Here is a 20,964-nt window from a genome sequence, read left to right as displayed (position 1 = left end):
ACCCCTGTGTGTATGTGTGTGTGCTGGTAGTGACCCCTGTGTGTGTGTAGGCTGGCAGTGACCCCTGTGTGTGTGTGTAGGCTGGTAGTGACCCCTGTGTGTGTGTGTGTGTGCTGGTAGTGACCCCTGTGTGTGTGTAGGCTGGCAGTGACCCCTGTGTGTGTGTAGGCTGGTAGTGACCCCTGTGTGTGTAGGCTGGTAGTGACCCCTGTGTGTGTGTGTGTGTGTGTGTGTGTGTGTGTGTGTGTAGGCTGGTAGTGACCCCTGTGTGTGTGTGTGTGTGTGTGTGTGTGTGTGTGTGTGTGTGTGTGTGTGTGTAGGCTGGCAGTGACCCGTGTGTGTGTGTGTGTGTAGGCTGGTAGTGACCCCTGTGTGTGTGTGTGTGTGTGTGTAGGCTGGTAGTGACCCCTGTGTGTGTAGGCTGGCAGTGACCCCTGTGTGTGTGTGTGTGTGTGTGTGTGTGTGTGTGTGTAGGCTGGTAATGGCCAATCTGTGTGTGTGGGCTGGTAGTGGCCAGTCTGTGTGTGTGTGTAGGCTGGTAGTGAGCCCTGTGTGTGTAGGCTGGCAGTGACCACTGTGTGTATGTGTATAGGCTGGCAGTGACCCCTGTGTGTGTGTGTATGTGTGTAGGCTGGTAGTGACCCCTGTGTGTGTGTGTGTAGGCTGGTAGTGACCCCTGTGTGTGTGTGTAGGCTAGCAGTGACCCCTGTGTGTGTGTAGGCTGGCAGTGACCCCTGTGTGTATGTGTGTGTGCTGGTAGTGACCCCTGTGTGTGTGTGTGTGTGCTGGTAGTGACCCCTGTGTGTGTGTGTGTGTGTGTAGGCTGGTAGTGACCCCTGTGTGTGTGTGTGTGTAGGCTGGCAGTGACCCCTGTGTGTGTGTGTGTGTGTGTGTAGGCTGGCAGTGACCCCTGTGTGTGTGTGTGTGTGTGTGTGTGTGTAGGCTGGTAGTGACCCCTGTGTGTGTGTAGGCTGGCAGTAACCACTGTGTGTATGTGTGTAGGCTGGTAGTGACCCCTGTGTGTGTGTGTGTGTAGGCTGGTAGTGACCCCTGTGTGATTGTGTGTGTGTAGGCTGGCAGTGACCCCTGTGTGTGTGTGTGTGTGTGTGTATGTGTGTGCGTGTGTGTGTAGGCTGGCAGTGACCCGTGTGTGTGTAGGCTGGTAGTGACCCCTGTATGTGTGTGTGTATATAGTTAGGTACTGATCCCTGTTAGTGTGTGTGAGTACACTGGCATTGTGTGTTTGTGTATAGAACACTGTCCTGTGTCTGTCTGTATTTGTGTGTGTGCGCGTGTGTTATGTGTAGGCTGGTAGCTGGCAGGAGGCTCAGCTTTTAGCCGCCAGTCCCCCCAATGCCCCACATAGCCCTCCCAATACCCCCAGAATAATCAATCCCCATCTAAAAATCTGGACAGCACAGCGGAGCCTGGCACAATCATGCCTAAGAGGCCTGCCAAGCACCGCTGCCCGTAGTCCGCACAAGAGCCACCCAGGCCAGCAAAGCCTGCTAGTGGCCAGCCACCAGAGAAAAAAATTAAGAAAATGGGTGTCGCTGCACTGGGCCATGCCCACTTTACTGGAGACCACACCCACCTTCTTTGTAGCCCCACCCCCATCCCGGATTAGCCACGCCTCTGACATGCAGGTCCTGGTTTTAACCATGCACAACTTGTGAGGTATGGAATCTCCCTGAAACCAGTTTCCGAAAGTAGGCAAGTATGATTATGAATTATCAACAAACACTAAATTATTTTGCCGCCGATAAATAAGGAGGAATGAATAAATAATACCGGACACAGGGGTAGATTTATTAAGCTCGGTGAAGTGATAAACTGTCTGGTTTTTATCACCGGCCAATCAGCTCCTACCTGTCATTTTTCAAACCAAGCCTGTAACTTCACAGGTAGGAGCTGATTGGCTGGTGATAAAAACCAGAAATTTTATCACTTCACTGAGCTTAATAAATCTGCCCCACTCCCACACCAGTGCTAGTGATTAACCGCTCACTTGCCATATTGTTCCCACACATCAGAGCAGACAGCTAATGCTATTCTGCTGCTGCTGCCCTCAGCCAGTATTAACGTTGAAACAGGACTGGTGAGAAAGCAGCAAGGATTAGCTGAGTGGCGTGGGCATTTCCTGCGTGGAGGGCTAATTATCATGCATTTCTTAGGGTGGGTAGCAAACGTTATGCTATGTAGCAACTTGTAGATTATTAACCCTCTCCTGGCTGCAGCACACCTGTCACTTGCACACTCACTGCTACAAGGGATATATTTTTGGAAAGCATACTCCGTGCTGCCAAAGGAAGAGAATGTGAGAGGCTCTTGGAGTGGAATGGTTTCCCCGACAGCAGGGTGAGGCAGGGCACTCCCCAATCCCAGACCCTCCCTGGGAAAGCTTGTCAGCTATGTGTGGGGGGCTGTGAGTGCAGGGGGTGGGGAAGCTCTTAGACCCTGTGTCCTCTAATGTGCAGGGAGGAGGAGGCACAGGACAACTCTCAGGAAGAACCTTAGTTGGTGAAACTTGTTGCCGCTTGTAAGGGAGAAGGACAGATGACAGCACACTGACGGGACCAGGCACCTAATCCAGCAGCAGCAGCAACTTCTACTCCAGAGAGGTCCCTGACAGCACTGCTCACATCACACTCCTAGAGAAGCAATTAGGAACTAGGGGAACATGTGCACAATCAGATGCATAACCTGGATGAGGATCTATGTGCAGGCAGACTGATGATCACCAGCTAAACAGCTGATACAGGAGGAGAGATACTACTGCCACTGCTCACACTGAAACATCTGCTGCTTACACTGGGGACAGGACAATAGCTGGCAGGGTGCTGAGGGGACCACAGACCACTGGGACCGTCCAGTCACTGGGATCACACCTGGGAATGCTGCACTGAGTAGGGCATGGAGCGAATTAAAGGTTAGTGTAATGCATTGTACAGTATATAGCAGGCACCTGTTGCTGTTCTGCTGCACTGTAACTGCAAGACTCAGCATGCCTTCCCTTCCTCCACCTGCAGGGTGCGCTGGGACCTGTAGTTCCACAATGCATGCTAAATACGGAAATATTAATATTAGAAAAACGATGTGTGTATGTGTGTCTAAAATTATATATATATATATATATATAACGTCGGTAAATGATAGGCGTCACTCCGGGGCTTAGTGTCAACCAAATTTTATATGAAAAAGCGGTGTCACGTGACATTTACCGACGTTGTGTGTATGGGCTTGCCCCAGAAGAGGAAGGCACCCGGGCACCGTTATTTACGACACAGGAGTGCCGGACATTGCATCGTATCACTATATATATATATATATTTGTTGTAAAGCTTAAGAAAGGGGTGAATTATCCCCGAAACGTTGCCAATAAATATGCATTTTTGCACTTTAATGTAATTCGTCTCGGAGTGTCGCCTTCTATCCATCCATATTGCGGTCGGAGTTTGTTCCGGTCTTAGGAAGGCACCTGGGCCGGTATTTAAGCATCTACTAATGGAGTGCCGGTTTTTCGGCATATAGAGAGAGAGAGGATATTGTGGACTGGCACTCTCCTCAACTGGTTCAGCTGCCCTGGTTCCTCCTGGACGTATAGGTAAATCGATGGCAAAGCACGACCGTGGCACTCGTGGGACTTGTACAAAACTTGTATTAATCAGGCATTACAAAAAAATGCAGAAGTGAACCTGACGTTTCGGAGCCTCGCTCCGTTTTCAAGGTGCTAAGTGAGACAAAGGGCCTTATTCTAGATCACTCTTTCTGACAAAATCCTTCTTAGATGGACAAAACCATGTGCACTGCAGGGGGGGCAGGTGTAAAATGTGCAGAAAGAATTAGACTTGGGTGAGTTCTTTTGTTTCTGTGCAGGGTAAATACTGACTGCTTTATTATTACACTGCAATATAGATTTCATTTTGAAGTAAAACCCCACCCAAATCTAATTCTCTCTGCACATGTTACATCTGCCCCACCTGCAGTGCACATGTTTTTGTCCATCTAAGAAGGATTTTGTAAGAAATAGTGAACTCGAATAAGGCCCAAAGTGTAATGGTGCTAGCTTACCTTAAATAAGGTGCCTCTTCATTTGCTCTACATTTTTTGTAATGCCTGATTAATACAAGTCCCACGAGTGCCACAGTCTTGCTTTGCCATCGATCTATATAGATAGATAGATATAGATATATAGATACAGAAGGTGCTGGCCCCCCTGTGTTTGTGTAAATATATATACATACATATATATATATACACACACACACACACACACACACACACACACACACACACACACACACACACACACACACACACACACACACACCATAGTGATCATGGCATGATGTTTGAGAAAGAGAGGAAGAGAGGACAGGTGCTGTTGTGCAGTTGGTCTGAATTACATGCTCTCCATGCGAAATGCATTATAACCTACTGACTACACAATAACAGTGTCTGTAGCATTGCCAGGACTTGGTGTTAGTAGTAGTAACAACAGGACTGTATCATACCTCCCAACAGCCCCGATTTTAGCGGGACAGTCCCGATTATCAGGACCTGTCCCGCTGTCCCTTCCGGCCGGCAGTGTCCCGCGGTGAGGGGGGGCTGTTGGGAGTCCCCCCTGTCGGCTGCTAAACAGCGGGGAATAAACTGCACACAGCATCTATTCCCGCAGCCAGGGGGCTGGGGGCATGGCTAGAGGCTCACAGAGCCTCTGGGTCATGCCCCCATAGCGGCAAAATGGGGGCGTGACCTCGCAGGAGAGCTCTGAGTATAGGCCACGCCCCCGAAATTAGGCCACGCCCCGAAAATTTCGGCGCGCATCGACAGTGTCCCGCATCCTACTCGGGCAAAGTTGGGAGGTACAGTATGCTGTATTAAGGTTTGTGGGGGTCCCACTCCCACCAATAACATTCTCAATACATTATGCTGGCCTGGTTCTTACAACGTTTAATGTGGAAATGCTCCCATGTGTCTTAAACCGGACACGACTAAGACCTTTAAACGCCGACTGGGGGGGGGGGGGGATGTCCTGTCCAAGGGGACGCCCCCCCCAAGCTCCAGAACGACAGAAATTGATGAATGGAGCCTGTCCGGCCCAGCGTTCCAGGGTCCTGTCTGGTTTTTACCCATACACTGTTGTGGCACCAGTTCACATCATGCCACCGTGTCTTGCAAGATGGAGGATTATCTGTGAGTGTGGGGCTCACTGTGCAGCCTCCCCTTGCTGCCCAGTTTTCATTTTGGCACTGGCAACTCAGAGCCCTTTGGGCTGCATGCTGCCTTCTGAGCCATTACTTGTACACCCAAAATGTCTGTGAATGACATCATTCACAGATCTATCAAGCCGTCCCTGCAGCACATAGGCCTACCTCCAAAGGGAATCTGGAGATGATGTATAGATGGGTAGAATTATATGGGTGAAGGGTGTAAGGTGTGGGTTACCTTGGACTCAGCAGCCCATAGATGATGCGCCAATGCTACAATATGTGATAAACCACCTTAGAAACATAGAATTTGATGGCAGACGAGAATCACTTGGCCCATCTGGATTGCCGCTTTCTAATCTTTGGTTGTTAACTGACAACCTTATTTGACCCTTATTTCTTTGTAAGGATATTCTTGTGTCTATACCAGGGATCCTCAAACTATTTTGCTCTGGGACCCCATCAGACAATAAAAACAATTACAGGACCCCAGCAAGTTACTGCAGAAGGTCATCACATCATGTGTGTAGTCAGCAGACAGCACATACATGGCAGCATTGTGGAGGCACAGAGTGATGGGAGGAGTCTAACATAACAGACAATTCAACATATTTTTCAGACTCCTTGAATCACTGACTGAGATTATAAAAGTCATCAGCCTGACAGTCAGCAACATGGAGTTGCGACCCCATGCTGAGAAGGCTGGGACCCACAGTTTGAGAACCACTGGTCTATACCATGCACATTTAACTTGCTCTACTGTAAAAGCCTCTACCTCCAGTCTCATTCTCAGTGTTCCAATACTCTTCATTTGAAGAATGTTTTCCTCCTTTTATATTTGAAAGTTTATATCTTGACCTGTTCCCTTTGCTGTACTTTTGTGGTGTAGGCCATTCACCACTTTAGTTGCCATTATTTGTACCATGTTACATGTATTTATATCCTACTGAAGATGTGGCCTCAAAAGGCACACAGTACCATAGATCAGGTCGTACCAATGGACCAGTGGCATCTGACTCGCTTTGCTCATTGCTTTGTTACATTGCTTACCTGCCTTTGTCTCTTGAAAGTGACTCCTAATCTCTTTCCTCTTTTGTAGTCTCCACTATAGTGGCATTAGTACTATAATTAGTCAGGGTTGGGGGGAAAACTTAACAACAAAAAAAAAATAATAATAATAATTTTGAGGGTTTTAAACCAATGGAAAAAATGTGATCCTATTTGTTTTAATACTGCAAAACATTGCTATGTTTTAGAAACCTTGATCAACCATGGTTTAATGCTTTATAACATTAACAATCAAAGTTATTAGGCTTTGATATGATTTATTTGGAATCTTTCAATAAAACCAATTTTAGACTAAATATCATTAAAACATGCAAAAGTACTTTTCAGAGAACGCACAAACACAAAAAGGAGTTAAGCATTATCACTGGATATGTCGCAAGTTTTACAATTGAAGGAAACATGAAGATTAAACCATGAGGTGTTCCTCTGTGTATTGACTGTTTAATGTGTTTGTGAGTCTCTTGAAGACTGCGGGCGGGATGTACTAAGGGGAAAACCCCCAATTTACCGCATTTTCCTATGTACGAACACCCCGCCTCCACGTTTCCGCATAGCAGGGTATCGCCACCTTTGGGTGGCGATATCCTATAGAAGCCTATCGGCTTCTTTTAGCCGCCTCCGCCGCAAACCCGCCGGCCCCCCTTCCCTCTGGCTTACCTTAGTCCATGTCCTCCTGGACCAGGAAGGTAAATTTATTTATTTATTTACAGTTTCTTATATAGCGCAGCAGATTCCGTTGCGCTTTACAATAGTAAACAGTGATAAAACAAACTGGGTAACAACAGACAGACTTGGAGGTAGGAGGGCCCTGCTGCAAGCTTACAATCTATAGGGATATAGGAGGGAAACACAAGGACAGGCACCAGTAATAGCATAGCAGTCCCACCAAGTTACAAGTCCAGAAGGGAAGCTATATGATACATGAGTGCCTCTGAGGGTTATGCATGTAGAACTTAAATATGATAGGCTTGCCTGAAGAGGTGAGTTTTCAGGGAACGCTTGAAAGTTTGGAGGCTAGTGGAGAGTCTTATTGTGCGTAGAAGAGCATTCCATAGGATGGGAGCAGCCCGATGAAAGTCCTGTAATAGTGAATGGGAGCTAGTGATCCGTACAGAAGAGAGACGCAGATCTTGTGCAGAGCGGAGTGGTTGAGATGGGAGATATTTTGTGATAAGTGCAGAGATATATGCTGGTGCAGTATGGTTAATAGCTTTATATGTAAACCCTTCCTCCCGCTAGTAACGCAGCCAGACGTCCTTCTGGCTGCAGGGGAGGGGAGCAGGAGGGAGCAGGGAGGTGACTGAGACCCCCTCGCACACCCCATTACAGATATCGTGGGGGGCCTCCATCACCGCAGTGCGATACCAGCCGCATATGCGCTGGCATCACAGCGGCAAAGGGCGGCGATGTATATTAATACATCGCACCCTGCAAGTGTTAACTGTTATTTTTTCCTGTCCTATGGGAATATTGGAGGGGCAGCTTGATGCACAGTGCAACTGGAAGGAACTGGGCACAATTGCACAATGCAGGGAAACGGGAAAGCTATTCTTATCCATTCGCTCCCCTGCGTGTTCGCAAAGGGGAGCGATGGTCAGCAACTGCGCATGCGCATAAATTTTTATGCGCATGTGCAGCCGCTTTATGCATGCTGGATAAATCAAGTTAATTCCCGTCTCTCCCCATGGATAGGCCGCTTTACATTCAGTGGGGGACGTGAAAAAGGAAATTGCTTTTTTGTTACATCATATATGTGTGCGCAATATTTGATATTTTATTAAATATACATTAGCACAGAACACAGTATGTACAGCAGTAGAGTGTGGGACACAGTGCTTGATATTGGCACATATCATTTATCACAAATTGTTTACGCCACAGTACTCACTAACTTTTTACCCGACTTACAGGGGGTGAGGAGGGTCATTATAAAAGAAGGTGTGACTTGGTGCCACCATTGGTATCATAATCGGGTGGGTGGAGCAGTATATTCTTTAAGGTGAGCATTGTCACACACACACACACACACCCCTCCTTCCTCTAATTTCGGATCCTGGAAATTCAGGATCTGTGTTCTACTGCTTTCATACTTTCTGGTTGTGAAGTATATACGTTACTGCCATACTATATGCTTGTGATCCCAATGTTAGTGTTATCTTCTGTGCACCTTCTGACCCGATGATGTCAGCTGCCCCCCCCCGCACCTGAGTCATGGCCACATTAGCATGGGAACACCCAGAGTTTCCCCGTGGGCGCTACCCGCCCCACGCCGGCACTGCTCCGTGCGAATGTGTCGGCGAATAATCAATTCTCTGTGCCCGCTTGCAGGTTGTGCATAACTGCGTATGCGCAGTCCCAAACCATCACTCCCATGTACAACCATGCAGGGGAGTATATGGATCAGAATGAGGGCCTATATGTATATGTGTGTGTGTGTGTGTGTGTGTGTGTGTACTTGTGTATGTCTTTGTCACAGTTTTTTAAATGACATGAGTGAAGTACTATAGTGTCACAGCAGAGGTCAGTTCCTTTGATCCTAAAAAGCGGTGGTAGCAGGCCTTGAGATCTAAGGCAGACATCAATCAAAGGTACATTTGTAGCAGCAATAACCCTGCAAGTTTTAAGCAGTGTACACACAGTGAGATTTTAACTAGTCAAAATCTCCTAGAGGGTTGGCCAAAATCTCACATTCTTTTTCTACTGCTTAGTCAATATTGTCTGGCATAGATTGCTTAGCATAGATAGACTGTGCAGGCAAGGCAATTTTGATCATAGACTATCATTACTTAGACAAAATTGCTTAGTCAAAATCTCTTGTGCATCTAGCCAAAATTGCTTAGTCAAAATTGGCCATTAGCCAATATCTCATCATGTGTGTATTTATTTATTTATTTACAGTGTCTTATATAGCGCAGCAGATTCCGTTGCGCTTTACAATAGTAGACAGTGATATAAAAAACTGGGTAAAAACCAACAGACAGACTTGGAGGTAGGAGGGCCCCGGTGCAAGCTTACAATCTATAGTGTGTATTTAGTATTCTTCTAATTGCACAGTTTATACAGAATATTTACTAACCTACACATCAACTACAATGATTTTAAATGGACTAGTAATATATTACTTTTCTATATTAGGTTAATAAGCTTTCATCAGAGGTTGTGATAAAACCCAAGCTTTTATCTATAACTAGCCAAAAGCCTGTCAAAATGACGGCTTCCGCAATGTACTTTCACTTTGCTTAACTGCATTTCCAAACTCACATTAATTCATTCATTAAACATGTCAGGACCAATAGCTGTTGGAGATGCGCTAGCAGTTAGCCCCTATCGGCACCTTTTATTGGATTATGTAGGTGTTGGTTTGTTATACTGTTTGTAAGGCCATTCTTTCTGCGCCACCATAGGTTTTCATTTCTTTCAATAATTAATTAAAGCTTACCCTTTTCCTGTCTTTATTGTATATGAGTTATCCTCTACTCACCTAGTGTAAAATTGTATGCTTCCATCAACCGATAGGAAGCCTACCTCCAGTATAGATGATAGATGGGGGAAGGCATTGTCTGCGTAGCACAGCTGATATCTTGTCACATCTGGCTCTGTTAACTTGTATAATACTTACTGCAACATTTAAATGTCTGCCCAGTTGTGGCAGCGGGCAAACATTTGGTAAGTGTAAATTTAGGTCAGCCGAATGACCAACTCTTTAGCCCAGCTTTAGGCAACTTCAGTTGCTGGTTGCAATGTTTTAACCGTGAAATAGAAATACATCTGCAGGGGAAATAATGTAGTAAAGTGCACCAATACCTGACAGACTGTGCATGACTGTAATGTGACACATTCACTTGTTTAAATAAACACTTGTATCTTCCACTGTCCAGCTCTGACATGTAGACCACCTATACAATCCTATTATCAGCTGTGGGTGGCCTTTATCCATTCTTTAAGCCTTCGTGTCTGTGCTTGTAGTGTCATTCTACTTTTAAAGAAAGAGGAAAGATCTCACATGGGTGTAAATTCTTTATGTTACTATGGTGTACTGCTGACCACAGACTGTAATAAGGATGTCTCATCACCAACCATCCGGTGCTGTTTTATGGTGTTTAGGTGGAGAGGGAGGCGTCATCACATAGTAAAACTGGTGCTTTTTTGTTCTGTCACTATAAATAATAGAGAATGAGCAAGCGGCTGGTACTTCACAAATGTAATTAACTACAGTACATATAGCTGCCGGTATGTCAGCTAGGGTCCATTCATTTCAGTGTGAGTGCTTTCTGTACTGTAAGAGGAACTGTGGGCCTCATTCAGGACAGCAAGGGTTTTTGTACTAACATTAGAAATGGGCGCCTATAGGCTATGATATGAGTTGGTTCTCAGAGCAGCTGCTGGGGTATAGGGGTAGTCAGGCCCTATAAGAAATATTGCAAGAAAAAAAAAAAAGAAGCAGCGCTACAACCACATTGAATAAAAGAAACCAATTGTTAAGTAAAATTAATTTATAAATATATAACACAATTTAATTGACATATACACATACAAAACATATAATAATAAATCATAAGAAATACAAATTAATAAAAAATAGCCTCATTCATATGAAGAATTTGAAGCCTTAATTTATCGTATGGCTCTATGGTGAGCAGAGGTAAGTGCACTTTACCAATTCAGCTGCCAGAAGATGATAAGTGAAGTTTCAAGAAAAGATGAGTCCTCTCTATTTGTACAGTTCCCAGTCCGGTGCTGCTGGAGGAATATTTGAAACAAGGACCCTCACATATTCCCAATGTCCTCTCTGGTGATACGGTGTCCCCAGTTACCGCTGGAGGAACAGAGGGTGTATGAGGTAATGCAGAGTGGGAGGAGTCCTCTCCAGGTGATGATGATTGAATGCAGTCACCTGAGGATGTCCCAATGGCTTAAGGTCCTGTGAGAGGCGCAGTGGGTCCTGTTGGGGGTTCACCAACATGAAAGGGGAGAGCGGTGTAAGGTTGAAATAATGGCAGTGGTCCTAGAGTCCTGAGGCTGTAAACACCTATGCGTTTCCTTACTGGCTGTAGCTTTTTCAGAGGTGGCCATATGGTGGGAATATGTGAGGGTCCTTGTTTCAAATATTCCTCCAGCGGCACCAGACTGGGACCTGTACAAATAGAGAGGACTCATCTTTTCTTGAAACTTCAGCTGAATTGGTAAAGTGCACTTACCTCTTAATCCATGACTCACCTAGAGCCATACAATAAATTAAGGCTTACAAATTCATCTTAAGGTGCCCACAGATGCTACAATTGTACTGTGCTATGCGTTTTTGACTGTACAATGGTGCTATACAATTTTTCTTACAGCTTGCTATGAGATGTGCACTTGGATGCATGTGATGAACCCATGTTTGTAATGTTAAATTTCAGATGTAGTCTAAAAAGTACGTGCAGCACGTACTTTTTTAGACATACAATATCGGGCTCCCGGGAACATAAACACCATCCAATAATTGTACATAAGATGCAATTTGTGCTTAAAAAGTACAAAACGCATTCGATAATTGATGCGTCTGTGGGCACCTATACAGTATGAATTTTTATTTCTTATTATTTATTATTATATGTTTTGTATGTGTATATGTCAATTAAATTGTGTTATATATTTATAAATTAATTTTACTTAACAATTGGTTTCTTTTATTCATTGTGGTTGTAGCGCTGCTTCTTTTGTTTTGTTTTTCTCATTCAGGACAGGTCACAAAGTATGATATTTGGTGCTTTGTGCATATGACGGACCCCGTACTGTGCATGTGCAGTACAGGTCTGCGACGGATGCATATCAGCTGCGGACTGTCAGTGATTGGCAGGCTGCTGCTGTTTGGGGGTGAAGCAGTGGTCGTACAGCTACTATGTTTTTTGTTTGTTTGTTTAAATTATTAGTATGGCACCAGTTTGTTACCTTTTACTCACTGGGAGGGAGGCAGAGCACCAGTGGCTGGCTGGGCCAGATTACAAATGCAAACCCACCACCTTCCCGGAAAGCCACATTTTTATTTAGCTACTTGAGACGACCGCTGGGATCTGTGGAGCTGCAACATGGGCTGTTTGCTGTCAGTTACCATAGAGTGCCCGGCCAGTGATTGTAGTGCAGACATCCTGGCACCCACCACCTCTGTATGCCCTTCTTCTCCCGGGCTGCTTCCTGCAAGCTGTCTACATGCTAATAGTGCTGAATGGGCAGGTATTATTATTATTATTATTATTATTAGATATTACTGATCAATGGCCATCGCTTTTCTTTGACTGTCAGGCCCAATCAAAACATGGGGGTGTGGTTTTACGGTTGTTAGGGGTGGAGCTATGCTCCATGTCTCGGCACCTTGGGGAGTATAGAAATAAAACTATTCAGTTATGGGGCGAGATGTACTATAGGGAAAATGCGGTAAAACGGGGGTTTCACCGCATTTTCCTATGTACCATTATCCGTCCGCCCCGTCTCCGCCGGGCAGGGTATCGCCACCCTCTGGGCTTCTATCGCTGCCCGCGCGACCTCCCCTCCTCCTCCCCCAGCAGGTGTCACAGCCGGGAGGACATCCGGCTGCAGGGAGGAGGAGACGCAGGGGGACACTGACAGCCGCCGGGATGTGACGGAGACCCCGCAAACCACATTACAGGTATCGCGGGGGCCTCCATCACCAAACCCCGATGCTAGCCACATATGTTAGTACATATGTGGTAGCATCGTGGTGGCTGGGCGGCGATGTATATTAATACATCCCGCCCATAGTGAGCCATCATTGGAGGGGAACCATCTGTTTCTCCCCCATCAGTGTCAAAACTATTCTACCTTGGTCATAAACCACCCAAATCATCGATGGTCGATGGCCATCCCTATGCAGTGCGCTTAGCCTCAGCAGCCCCAGACATCCTTCACCAGTCTTTGCCTAATCCTGCTGTCCTCTGGCTGTTGCCTGTACTCGATGCAAGCCTTTTCCTCCGCATCTAGCACACTTCTCCTGCAGTCAGTCTCTTTCACACGCCATTGTGGGGGAGGGACAAGGCCAGGATCTCCCAAGATGTGTCGCAGGTGATCTAATGCTGTGACCTACGATACAATACAGATGGTGTTGTATGCCGGGCCGACAATCCGGACTCCGACTGTCAGTATACTGACGTCAGAATCCCGACTACTGGTACTCTGGCAGCGGGGAGAGAGCAAAGACACCCCTTGTGGACTCGATGGCTCGCTATGATGTCCTTATTCTCCTTCTATGGGGGTTGAGGGAGAATCGCCCCGGTAAGTCAGGATCCCGGCTGTCGGGAGGTCATCAGGCACCCATGCAGATCACCAATGCAAGCGGGAGACGTGACACCTACTGCATTGCTGCATAAATGCTATCACTGCTGGTTCCATGTACGCCATGGCATCCACTACTCCAACCACACCTGAATCCGGCCTAATATGGCATGCTTTCCAGCACAATAACTAGCTATATATAAAACATGATTGGACTGGTAATATTGCTGTAACAAAGTAGATCGAATCTGGTCACATAAGGAATACTACTCTACAAAGTGATTTGAGAAATACTGGGCCAAATGCAATAGCCCGCAATTTGCAAGGGTCGGCAAGACAGTCGCTGTCTCTTTAAAAATGTTAATTTGTTGAGTTATCTGATCAAAGCTGCGGTTGATGTGATGCTGATCTCAGTTTTATGTGACACAAAGGACCATTGTTGGAAGCCCCACAGTAATACTGTAAGGAGTATAACAAATGTGAGGCTTTGTTGCTTGCTGACATCTACAAGCACCAGCAATACTGAGGCAGATGTAAATATTGTGTTGTTAGGTCTGTGTCAGTAAAAAATACTTATACCTATAAGGGTTTGGCATTAAAATAATCCAGTCCGTTTCCATTTATTGCTCCATATGATAGCAGTGCATGAATCAGAATACATACAGATGCCAGCAGTCAGGATACCGATGCCAGCATCCTGAAAGAGGGAATCCCAACAGGGGTCCAGTAAGTATACTTACCTGACCTCTGACCCCCTTCCCCACCATAACCCTCCCCACTAGCAGCCTGTTCTCCCACCACCTTCTGTCTCAATGCTTAGCTCATACGGCTTATGGGATATTCCCACCTTCCGCACCTCCACCTCAACCTCCACCCTGGGTTTTGATTCTACAGGATAGGAGCATTTCCTTGTTTTCCGGCCCTGTTCCCTGCTGCCCCCACTGCGAGCTAGGCCTGGTTCCAGCACAGGATGCTGCTTGCACAGGAAACTCCTGAGCTGAAATCTCTGACCTTGGTGCTGCACCTGATCTACCCCCCTCCTGTCTTATGCTGCAAGGGAAGGGAAGGGCTACTTCTGCCACAGGAACAGCAGCTACAATGGGCGCAGGGGCAGAGTAACTTTGTATATACAGCATGGATGGCTGGGAATATAATCAGCAAATATTCAATACTATGCATAGGGTGACCAACTCCTCCCTTTAATCCGGGACACATATTAATTACACAGGTTCTGTGGCAGTTTAAAACCAGGTGAAATGGAGTATTGAGGTGTGGCAGTTTAAAACCAGGTGAAAGCCAGCCACAGAACCTGTGTAATTAATATGTGTCCCAGATTAAAGGGATGAGTTGGTCACCCTAACTATGCATGACTTAACAACATTTATTTTTATTGGGATATAGGTCATAGGGTAGACACTACGAATGTCAACATACATTAGGTCGACCGCTAAAGGTCGACAGGGCTTAGGTTGACACTTGAAATAGGTCGGCATGGCTCAGGTCGACAGAAGCATTAGGTAGACAATGGGAAGGTTGTCAGTTAAAAAGTGAACATGAGTTTTGCACTTTTTTTTGGTCCCGAATTTGGACGTAAGTCGTCATGGACACCGTTTTGCTGCGCTCACCATGCTTCAGACATGGTGCCTCACTTCACACACTATTATAGTCTACCTCCACTGCCTAATGATGGATGCTCGCTGCTTAACCCCCTAGCCGGCCGCGGCAACCCGCAATGAATACAGGCCTTAGTGTGCCTGGAGGACCATGGTTGGGAATGCCTGCTCTGAGCATTCAGGTGTTTGCAGCTTTTTCAAAGAATTTCTTGTTTTGCTGCCATTTTTTTCTACATTTAGGATCTAGGATCGTAATAAATTCATTTCTGGGGCTGCAGCATGTACAGACACACTGACCACCCAAAGCAAGCATGGTATCCTAGGGATTACACAAGGGTGTGTAAGAACACCATACATACACACACACATATATACAACATACTGCCAAATATACCCTTGTTCGTTTCTCTAGATTTTGTCACTACTGCATTTTACCATTTCATTTTACTTGAAGTAACAACATGAGATTGGATACAGCAGTCCTCGCCTTCATGTTAATTTCTTGTCCTTTTATTTGTGTGGACTATTGTATTGGCCAAACCTAGAAGTCATTAGAAAGGTATTGCTTATTTAATTTAGATCAATAAATGTAGAGTAAATCCAGATTAAGATTGAGGTTTATCAACACAAACCCGAAGCCACATACCCCTCTTCCTCTCAGGAGTGGTTGGACACCATTGCAAAGGAATTGATTTGGGTGCTTTATAATGTGCAGATTCATACTGAATGTAGAGACCTGGGTCTTGTGTACAATGCCAAGATGATTTGATCGGTAACATCTGCCCTTGTTAAACAAAGTCCTCTCTATAACATGCAGTCTATGAGTGATTGATTACAGCACAATTAGTGCTGTATGAATGAAGTGCTAGTCACCTCCGTAGAACCGGTATATGTGTCTCTCCTGCAGCCTCTCCGATGGCTGAATCCACAATGGCACATTTATTGACCCACAACCCTCCCCCAGGTGTTCTGTGGCTGGCCTGGGTAGATGTCCAAAGCTATGGTTGCTGTTCAGCAGCCAGCCTGTGTTTACACTGAGTGCTTTGTGGCTTTATAAGGAGAAGAGTAGAAACCTGAACACCCGTTTGTTCCTCCCTCAGGTCTATACTATATCTTGTTTAAAGGAGTCGCTCTTGGTTTACACAGTGCTCACAATGCATGGCAGTTCTAGCTCTAGGTCAAAAGTCTCCTTATATTAATGAGACAATAGAGTTCAAATATCCATTATGCCTTATCCTTGTGAATATGAATATCAGCGTATGTTTGTGCAAAGCTACACCTGACCAGATGTGGACCCCAACTTAGGACATCTCAGAGGCATGTAGTAAACTTTCTTGTAAAGTCCTTTAACCAATGTCTCAAATGACTGTACAACTACAGGTTCTGCACATATACAGACCAACAAATGCTATAAATAATACAAAGGTATGCTTAGCAAATAAAGCTTATTGATAATACCAGTGGAGGCCATAGACTTCAGCATTTGTTCATCTCCCCAACTGAGTAACAAAACACTGGTTCAAAAAACACCATTTATTGTTAGAGATTACTGTGACTATATTGATTAGCAGTCAGTAACCAAATCTATCTGAGAGTTATCATATATCACCCCTGGTTCTACAATTGGACCACACATATCATTTGCACAAAGGCCCCCATTGTAAATGTGTATCCCTTTTTGTGCACCAAATGTTATAAGATAGCATTTCCTACTTTTATATAGTTACATATGAGTTTAGTGGCACTTTAATCCAGCTGAATGGGTGTAGGTGTGTGTTGGGGGGGATTGTGTGCATGGAAAATCCTTTTGGATTCTATGGCCAGAAGTGTGTTATCTGTCTGTCACAGCATTTAAATATTTATCACACTAATATCATTACTGTGTTACCACAATTTGTCAGCATTCCCCTGCTGGTAGAAGTGTGGGTATGGGATTGCAGACAATTAATAGGCAATTTCTTTTACTTTAAGTGCAGCTGTTTTACTGTAACTTTATATGGGGTATGGAAAGCCCCTCTTCCATCCTTTATAAATATCCACAAGTGTATACATTTATATTTAGAAAGCTTCCATTTACAGTAAATGTAATCTACGGATTGAGCAACTGTTGTAACATTTTTTCATGGTAAATGTGATCTACTTTTTAAATGAACTAATCACACTACTGCCTTTATCAAATTTCCTCCATAATCCCCCTCTCCTCCCCCACCTCACAGTTCTCCTTTTGACCTAATCCCCACCACTGTATCACATTTGTATGCATTACATGATTAAGGCTAAATTCATCCAAATTATTAAAACATGTAAAGAATAACCTATTCAAATAATAAATGAAGAAGGGAGTGGGTGAAGGTGTTAGGAAGTTGTGTATCGATGAAATTAAAGATTTATTAGAACTTTGTACTTCTACTAATTTTCACTTTATAAATTGACATGAATCTTACAAATTACTCACTACATTTGAAAATATAGGTACTTGTTTCCTAGCACGGCACCCATCGCATGCCATCGTGTACCTTATTTAGTGGTGTGTGATGCGATGGTTGTACAATTAAATATTGCATACCAGCAAATGGGATGCAATGTGATTTTTAATTGTACAAGCACCCATGCAGTGGCGTAACTACCTATTATGCGCCCCCCCCCCCCCCCCCCTGTCAGCAGTATGGGGGCAGCCATTTTCTAAGAGTCAGTTTTCATTATAGCAGCAGGTGCCGAGAGACGGGACCATGATGGCAGGCAAGACAGCAGCGGGTAACTATAGCCCCGCAGACCCCCGGCGCCCACATAGTCTCTGCGCCTCCCCGCCACCGCGGGGGCTGCGGAACTATAGCTATGCCACTGCACCCATGCCATGAGATGTGATGGGTGCTTACAATGAGATGTAACACCCCCAGTATCCACGCCATCCCAAAGCATGGCGAGCGGCCGCGGTACACGTCCTCCGACCTTTTCATACCCCCACTATCCACGTCGGCGTGGAGTTGATTTTAGTTAGTGTGGCGAGCCGGAAGCGTGGCGAGAGGCCCCGGAATACATGTAAAGTAATCCGTGTCCCCTCGCTGCGCTCACCACGCTTCGGGCTCGTATTCCGTGTCCCCTCGCGGTGCATGCTGCGCTCGCCACGCTTTGGGCTCGGTGGCCACACAGTAATATCAACTCCACGTCGACGTGGATAGTGGGGGTATGAAAAGGTCAGAGGACGCGTACCGCCGCCGCTCGCCACGCTTCGGGATGGCATGGATACTGGGGGTTACATCTCTTTGTAAGCACCCATCACATCTCATGGCATGGGTGCTTGTACAATTAAAAATCGAATTGCTTTGCATTGCATGCTGCAATATATACATATACAAAGTAATACCTGCACTCGCACTTACCGGTAGTCAGCCTAAGGGGTGCCCAAATGGTCACACCGCAGTGTGCCAATTATGGTCCAAGTATCCACTGAAGGAAATGAGCACTCACCTCAAAGTTTTTGTCTAAAAAACTTTTACATTTATTGCAAACAAAAAAATTTTTTCAGAAAAAAAGTTTTAAACATACCAAGTGAAGCTGTCAGTTTTACAAACTGTCCCGACATTTCGATCCCAATCCGGGATCTTTATCAAGGGGAAGTCACCAATATCAGCAAGAAAGTGAAAAAAAGCCAGCAATCCTGAGGTCCTTCTGCCACAGCACACAGAGACCTACACAGAGACCTATACATATACCTATACATATATATAATAAAATTATTTTTTCTGAAAATCTTTCAAATACTGATGTGAGTATAGTTCTGCCCCCCTATCTCTGGGCAGTATTCAATGAGGCTGATTCGCCATGTTTTATGGCGATTTTGTACTATTTTCGTGCTGTTCGGTGATTTTTTTAATTTATTTTTTACTAAAACGGTGAATCACCCTATTCAATGACCAGATGGCGAATACATTTCAAGGTTTTTATCGCCATGATTCACCGAGTAGCAATCGCTATCTTTTTATGGTGAAGTGGAATGTGAACTTTTAAAATAAAGTGTTTTTGTTTTTTACATTTGGTGTAAAAAAAATCAGGAATTTTATTCTGAGGAGGGGCATGCTATTTTTATTAATGTGCTGTAAGCACATGAATATATATTTAATAAAAAAAAATATATATATATAATATATTTTTTTTACACAGCAGGGGGCCTGGAGCCGAGCCGCTCATTAGATATTCATATATTCACTGCACCCGATCATTACATATGCACGATCGGGTGTAGTGAATACCTGGTCCCCTGTTGGCTATCCCGGGGGGCAGCCTGTGCTGCCTGGCTCCCGGGGAGCCCACCTCCCCCCCCACAAACGTTCTGGGGCAGGCAGGGAGACATCCATCTCCCTGCCTGCCGCCATCCTCAGGCTCAATGCGGCATCGCTGCAGGAGTTAAAATTTGCCAGTCAGGGGCAGTGAGCCCCTGACTCGTTGAATACTGGAGCCGTCGAGGCTCCGGAACGCGGCGGGCAGTGGCGAATGTGCAGCGAATCCTAAACAGGATTCGCTGCACATCGTCAAAATTCTCATTGAATACTGCCCTCTGAGTCAAGTCAAAGCCACCAAAAGCAAAACCCACCTAGAATCGGTGATGCATAGTCTTCAAAAATATTTAAAAGTGCAACTTTTTCCATTTGTTTTTTAACTATGTAATAAAAGCTGAGGGGCAGGCTAGATCTTCTGTTGTAAAGCCTTTTGACCAATTTCATGGGTATTTGATCTTGCTGTGACATTACAGCAATTATCTTTACCAGTGCAAGTAACTCATCTGCTGACCCCCACATTGACCTTTGTGTCTGTGTAGTTTTATATAGGTAGATAGAATATCTAAGCGATTCAGCAAGACCACACTAAACTTATTCTAGAACCGTGAGAAGGTGACCTATCCTGACTGCATATCTGTGTCTTTTACAGACCATACCTAATGAACAGGTACAGGGTCTTGATAGTGTGAGTTTGAAATGGGTTTTCACAAACTTAAAATTGAACAGCAAACTTATATTTGCGTCTGGCTGATCTGTGTTCTGCAGTGTGTGATAGGAAGATCTAAAGCTGCCCATACACGTGCTGATCCCGACATGCGTTCTGGGCTTAAATAGCATCCATCACATCGCATTGCATGCCTTGTGCATGCAATGTGATGCGATGTGATGAAAAGCAAGTATAAAAAGTATGTGCAGCACATACTTTTTGTACTGTGCGATGAGGTGCTGCGGGAGCGCGCACCTCAAAGCACACATCGCACCGCCAGGATCGCTGCGTGTATGGGTGGCATTGCACCCGCAGGCTGGTAGCGGTTAAGGTGCCCATACACGTCCCAACAGGGGCGAATTTAGGGGTCACGCCCCTAGGCACAACATTTTTGTGCCCCCCCCCCCCCCATTTTAATGTAATCATATGTATATACATTTATATATTTCATTAAAATTTTACTGTAGCCCACCTTAATATTTTTTTAAGCACTCTGGACTGCTCACGGTATGGAGGACCCGGAGGGATGGAGGCACTTATTAGTACAGTGATTAGCACAGTGTCTCCGTCAGTCTCTCTCCGGCTCACACACAGTGACTAACAACTGAGCGCAGGGGGGATCTGCGTGCCACTCAGCTCAGCTGTTGGATACACAGCAGCCAATAGACTGTGTGTGTGTGTGTAGAGTAGCCAATGGGCAGGAGCCGGCAGCAGTGAGCCTGAGCCATTTCTGGAAGCGCAGGGGGACCGTCGGACCCAGCCACTAAGCGGTGATGTAATGTGCATGGCAGAGTGGGTGGGCAGTGGCGAGTGACGAGCGG

At 45.4% G+C, this 20,964-nt stretch overlaps 1 protein-coding gene across 1 annotated transcript in view; it reads left to right on the top strand.

Annotated features, from left to right (window-relative positions):
* The first annotated feature begins 2,058 nt into the window (after positions 1–2,058).
* Positions 2,059–20,964, top strand: part of AFAP1L1 (actin filament associated protein 1 like 1) — an 89,132-nt gene continuing 70,226 nt past the window's right edge. The window contains exon 1 of the mRNA XM_083181968.1: positions 2,059–2,929. Coding sequence (XP_083038094.1) covers positions 2,914–2,929 — 16 coding nt within the window. The 5' untranslated portion in view covers positions 2,059–2,913. The remainder of the gene's footprint in view (positions 2,930–20,964) is intronic.

Source organism: Crinia signifera, chromosome 4 (assembly GCF_055691185.1).
Source record: "Crinia signifera chromosome 4, ASM5569118v1, whole genome shotgun sequence".
In the NCBI taxonomy this organism is placed as follows: Eukaryota; Metazoa; Chordata; class Amphibia; order Anura; family Myobatrachidae; genus Crinia; species Crinia signifera.
This window is presented reverse-complemented; position numbering and strand designations above follow the sequence as displayed.